General features: G+C 37.2%; 1 protein-coding gene across 2 annotated transcripts in view; it reads right to left on the reverse strand.

Annotated features, from left to right (window-relative positions):
* Window positions 1-5,469, reverse strand: part of LOC108708033 (collagen alpha-1(XXVI) chain-like) — a 288,973-nt gene extending 283,504 nt beyond the window's left edge. Inside the window, exon 1 of one of the 2 annotated variants that reach the window (XM_041581832.1) lies at window positions 4,957-5,469. In XM_041581832.1, coding sequence (XP_041437766.1) covers window positions 4,957-5,105 — 149 coding nt within the window. In that variant the 5' untranslated portion in view covers window positions 5,106-5,469. The remainder of the gene's footprint in view (window positions 1-4,956) is intronic. The other variant, XM_041581831.1, reaches the window with a different exon arrangement.
* Window positions 5,470-6,000: the final 531 nt, after the last annotated feature.

Below are 6,000 nucleotides of genomic sequence, written 5' to 3' on the forward strand. Positions count from 1 at the left end.
GGAAAAGGACTGATGTAAATAATGTATAATTGTTGTAGAGAATGTTGAAGCTATATAAATAAAGCATAATAATTATTATATGTCTTATGCACTGAGACTTATTACAATTTATTACATGTCAAAGATGTGGCACAAAATGTATACATCTTCCCAATGTCTAGTAAGGCAGACATGTAATGTTTTGCATTGAGGTTAAACATTAAACCAGTTCAACAGCAGTACAACAATAACCCTTAAGCTCCTTTCATTAAATAAGCATTAGAGGCTTGGATGTATTAACCCTTCTTCAATGATCTGTCAGGCTTTACACGTACAGTTAGTCAGCAGTGATTAGTCTCCCATAAGTTTCAAAAGTAAATGAGTAAAAAAACTGCCAAATAGCACTGACAATGTTCCCTCTGAATGTGAGATACACAAAGAATTTTTGTGTGAAAACACAAAAAAAAAATATTTAATTTTGACCTGAGCACACAGTTTTTAAAAACTGCGCATAAAAGTTTAAAATTTGCACACAAAAGTTTTTTTTTTGCGCACATAGCCAAGAAGGAATTGGAGGGAACATTGAGCACTGACTACTATAATGTATATATATACAGGTACAGGACCTGTTATCCAGAATGCTCTAGACCTTTTTCTGGATAAGGGGTCTCTCTGAAATTTGGATTTCCATAAGTAAGTTATTGACGCCCGAAATTTTTCAAGCCTACATGGTGGAGGGCCAATAATGGAAGCCAGTGTTGACCACTTCCTGTTTTTAAACCACAACCACTTTAAACTACACCCATGTTACTACAAGAACATGTCCACATTAATTGTGGTAGCACACCAAAAAAAACAAATGGTTGGTGCTCACTGCACGGATATCACTATCACTCATATGTGAAAAAAGTTGTCATATTAAGACATACCCTTAAATCCATATACCTCCTTTTCCCCATGGATAACACAGCACCCCCAGCACATGATTAAACACCTTAGGGCCCCTAACAATAATTTATTTTCAAATGCTTACAAACCCCCAGAACAAATACCAGGCTTATGTTCCACAAGCAGAGCAGGGCACACACAGGCAGAGCAGGGCACACACAGGCAGAGAAGGGCACACATAGGCAGAGCAGGGCAAACACCGGCAGAGCAGGGCACACACAGGCAGAGAATGGCACACACAAGCAGAGTATGTCACACACCAGCAGAGCAGGGCACACAAAGGCAGGGCACACACAGGCAGAGTATGGCACACATAGGTAGAGTATGGCACACACAGGGAGCATAGGGAAGGCAGAACAGAGCAGGAGACAGGGAAACTCATCAGGGCCACTGTAAGATGTACTACATACAGTGACACAGTGCTGGTGCCCCTTCAGCAGTTTGTATGAGTGTGAACAGGTGAACAATGTGGGCAGTTTCAGTCTGGGTCTCAGGAGTGAACAGTACAGGGCTTTAGGATATAAACAATAAAAGTGTCACAAGTGTGAACAATACAGGGGGATCACAGGTGTGAACAATACAAGGGATTAGTCTGAATTTGAGGTTTAAACGATGCAGGGGCCAGTTAATCTCTGTAGTGATACCATTTAAAGTTTACACATGGTAAGCAGACACAGCAGGTAGGTGGGGGGCCACAAAAAGGGGGGAGGTCACGGGCCGCATGCGGCCCACAGGCTACCAGTTGGACAGCCCTGTTTTAGTTAGGATAAAGTACAAGGTACTGTTTCTGTAATCATTGTATTGATGCTTATTCCACATGGATCACATTATGTTGTAGCTATGGTTCAGGAGCCAAACAGGTCTGCCAATGTACCATAAGGTACACTTTATTTTATTCACTGTGCATTTTCTACAGTACAATTTTTTATTCCATGTTGACTAAGATTATTCGTTGTGGATATTGACACTTAAAGGCACCAATACTCTGCTGTCTGAGCTTGAGCATGCGCTACTTTGTTATGATGTCATCATTTGGATTCGATTAAAGTGTTCTTCCTTGTGATTGGCTGCAAATCAAATAGACTTGAACCCAATCAAACAATTTTTTCAGTACCTAGTCTAGTCAGTGTGCAGTCACTGTGTTGCTTATACAAGCAGGTGCAGTTGCAGCTCCCCTTCAGTTGCACCATTTTACTTTTTTTTCTTTCACTGTGAATGGGGGCATGTACTTGGCTTATGGCAGATAGGTCAACCCCTCTGACTGGTAGCTCTAATTATCCTCCTCTTTGTGCCTGTAACTTACCCATCCACATAGACTATAAGCTTTACAGGGACAGATCGCCTTCCTCCAGTCTAGAGTGAGAGACATCCTAAGACAATAAATCCCTATCACTGAATTTTTAACAAATTCCATGTGTGCCATCAATTCTTAATATTGTTTGCTTGCTACAAGGCTCTGGTACCCAAGCTGTATACAGGTATGGGACCCGTTATCCAGAATGCTTAGGACCTGGGTTTTCCGAATAACAAATCTTTTCATAATTTGGATCTTCATACCATCAGTATACTAGGAAATCATTTAAACATTAAATAAACCCAATAGGCTGGTTTTGCTTCCAATAAGGATTAAGTATTTCTTACTTTGGATCAAGTACAAAGTACTGTTTTATTATTATAGAGAAAAATTAATTAATTTAAAAAAAGTGGATTATTTGGTTAAAATGGGGTCTAAGGGAGACAACCTTTCTGTAATTCTGAGCTTTCTGGATAATGGGTGTCTGGAAAATGAATCCCACACCTGCACTTTTGGCGTGCAGCTTTTCATACAGTGAAGATTACATACATCAATACATGGTGAAATAAGCTTTAAAATGCCTTTTCCTTTTAAATTAATTGAATGGTTTAGCAGTTTTTTTTTGTTTGCTGTCATCTTAATCAACTGTATGAAAGACATCTCATGTAGATATCATCAAACAGCTCCATCAGGAGGCCATGCCCCATAAGCAACACTGGGGGAAACCAATGTTCCCTCTAAATGATATGTTTGTGTTCAAAGAACAAATCTTGAGGTCAGTGCAAACAACAGATTGTGGTGCACACAAATACTTTTTGCTAAAATGCATAACTTTGTACTAATTCTGAGCCACCCACCTCACTGCACAGACAGGTTTTTAAAAATTCAGACAAAAGAAGTTAGAGTGAACAATGGGAGAAACCATGTTATATCTGAATTGCAATACTTTCATAGAAATCTATATAATGAATATTGGCTTTCACACAACGTTTATTAATCAGCAGCACAGATGATTTCCCGATGCATTTGAATGGTATACAATAGCCATATCAATGGGCATTGAAAAGTAATCCTAAATGTGTTAAAATATTACAAAAAGATAAACAAGAACATTTTTGCATCTACTGAAAACAAGTCAATGAACAGTAATAAAATATTTTATTGAGTTTATTGAAATCCTTATGATTATTGTGGTTTTAACAAGAGCATGTGGCTTGTTTGTTGTTCTTATATGGCTGAAAACTTCCTAGGAAAGGAGGATTAATAAAATGCAGACTATAGCAGCTTTGGTATTTCTTAACTGAAAGTTTGAGGTAGTTACCTAAAATGCACATAGATAAATTGTATTCATTTTTCAAGTAGACTATTATAGCCATAGGTATGGATGTTAAGTGTTAGCTTATGACACATATACATGACATAAATATAAACATGAGAAATTAAAATGTGATATTATCATTGGGCTGTCTCCTTCATTTCGGGGTAAGGCTGCCCCCTGCAGGGGGATTCTAAAAGCTGATGAGCAAATCATTTTCTAGTTTACCAACGCTGGTGGCGTGCTAGCATATGAATCAGCATCTGATTGTGGTCTTTCAAGAGATATCTGCTAGCCAATGAGCATAGCAAGTTCATATGAGTTCACCGTCATCTATGGCTCACATTTATTCTAAATTCAAACATTATGAGAAGTTATCGGTACTTTTGTACTAGCTATATACAATTATGTGAATGGCACAGCTTATTTGTGTAGCTTACAATTTCCTATACAGGTATGGGATCTGTTATCTGGAAACCCGTTATCCAGAAAGTTCTGAATTACGGAAAGGCCGTCTCCCATAGACTCCATTATAATGAAATAATCCAAATTTTTAAAAATGATTTCCCTTTTCTCTGTAATAATAAAACAGAAGCTTGTACTTGATCCCAACTAAGATATAATTAATCATTAATGGAAGCAAAACCAGCCTATCGGGTGGTTTTCATGTTTACATGATTATCTAGTAGACCTAATGTATGAAGATCCAAATTACGGAAAGACCCATTATCCGGAAAGCCCCAGGTCCCGAGCATTCTGGATAATAGGTCCCATACCTGTACTAACATTCTTCAAAGCATCCCTTAAACCAATGAGGTTATGGGTTCTGTGTACAGCATGGTACCAGGAGAACACTGTACACATAATACATTTCTCAATCTTTTTTTGATAGATTGATATATAGATAGATAGATATATAATATATATAATTAGCATAAATGTATAATTTCAATTAAAATTAGTTATATGACAGTTTATAGTAGGTGCAGTAGGTTCAATGAAACTCTGTTTTAGCTTTACTAAAATACTTTCATGGCACCTACTGCAGTGTAAAAAGATAATAACTGGAAAATAAATAACTTTAAAAATGATTAATTATACTTTTATTTTAAATAAAAAAATGAATACAAAATGAATCCCTACCACTCCTAAACACAAATACATTAACATTGCCTTATTTCTAGATCTGTAGCAGAGAGCTATGTGAGTTTTAGTTCTCTAATAATGATAAACTACAGCTTTGAGTATTCCCTTTTGTTGGGGAGTTCTGAGGATTTGTAGTTTTGCTGCAGCTGGAATACAGAAGCATGCTTACACGTCCTGTATAAAGTACAGATGAAATCTGAAATCATTTTATCTCAAAGGCATGTTGCCTTTTTCATCTTAAAATCTGACCAAATGTAAAGTGATTTTTACTTACCTCCTACTGGAGAAGCTGCTAGAAGATGCTGAGTTCTGATCAGGATAGTTGTGTTGCAGGTTGGTTGCTGGGAACTGGTACATGAACCCAGTGCCACAGGTAAATCCAAAGAAACTAAAGGACCAAACCAAAACATGAGGGTATTTCATCTTGATAAGCAGAGACAAAAAACTCAAGAAGTCTAAAGAGGTGAATAAACTTTGCGTTGACAAATCCAGTGACAATCTAGAGGTTCTTGTGGTACAAGAGCCCAGAGAACTCCAGAGCTTGTCTGAGCACACAGGAACTAGCTGCTCAAGTCATTCTCTGCATCAAAGCCCTTTAAATTTGGTAAAAGTTTGTTTCACTCATTGAAAAGGGGGGGATGTAACATGATAACACTATATATATTACCAGCACCATCTGGTGGAAATTCTGTTTAAATCAGTGTTCACTGGAAAGATAAATAGCAAACTTAAGGACTTAAGGATCATAGAATTCAACACAATTCATTCTTTCAGGGCTCTCCCCGTTATCATCTCACTGAGAAATAATGTTTTGTTGACCTGTTGATCAATGCCAGCCCTTCTTGCGATCAAGTTACACTGAGGCCTTAGGAGTTATTTAGCAGCGTAATTCTATCTTCTGAGAAAATCACTTCCTGCTATACTATTTAATAGGGATGACTTTTAAAATTATGGGGGATTTTTTTCTTTGCCAGATAAGAATAACTGAAACTGTGACAAATGTATACTGTGATAACGATGAAGATCTAATTATTATATTTCTTTCAGTTTGCTAGCAAAGAACGCATAAGTGGAAATGGGTGATGACTGGTGATTATTGACAGTTTAATATGTACAAAACTTGGAGAGGTATTAGTTCAATTCTGATGGAAACAATAAAGCTGCTGCCAGAACAGGATCCAACACACTCTCTCTGTGCTAGGATACCACAGTATGGTAGCTTGAATATATTACTGACACAATTTATGCTAGGATTGTATGGATTAATTTTCAAGCATCTAGTAAAAAAATGTTTTTTAACGTTTTTTTAAGGCTGCAA

The sequence above is a fragment of the Xenopus laevis genome, chromosome 2L (genome assembly GCF_017654675.1).
Source record: "Xenopus laevis strain J_2021 chromosome 2L, Xenopus_laevis_v10.1, whole genome shotgun sequence".
Classification (NCBI taxonomy): Eukaryota; Metazoa; Chordata; class Amphibia; order Anura; family Pipidae; genus Xenopus; species Xenopus laevis.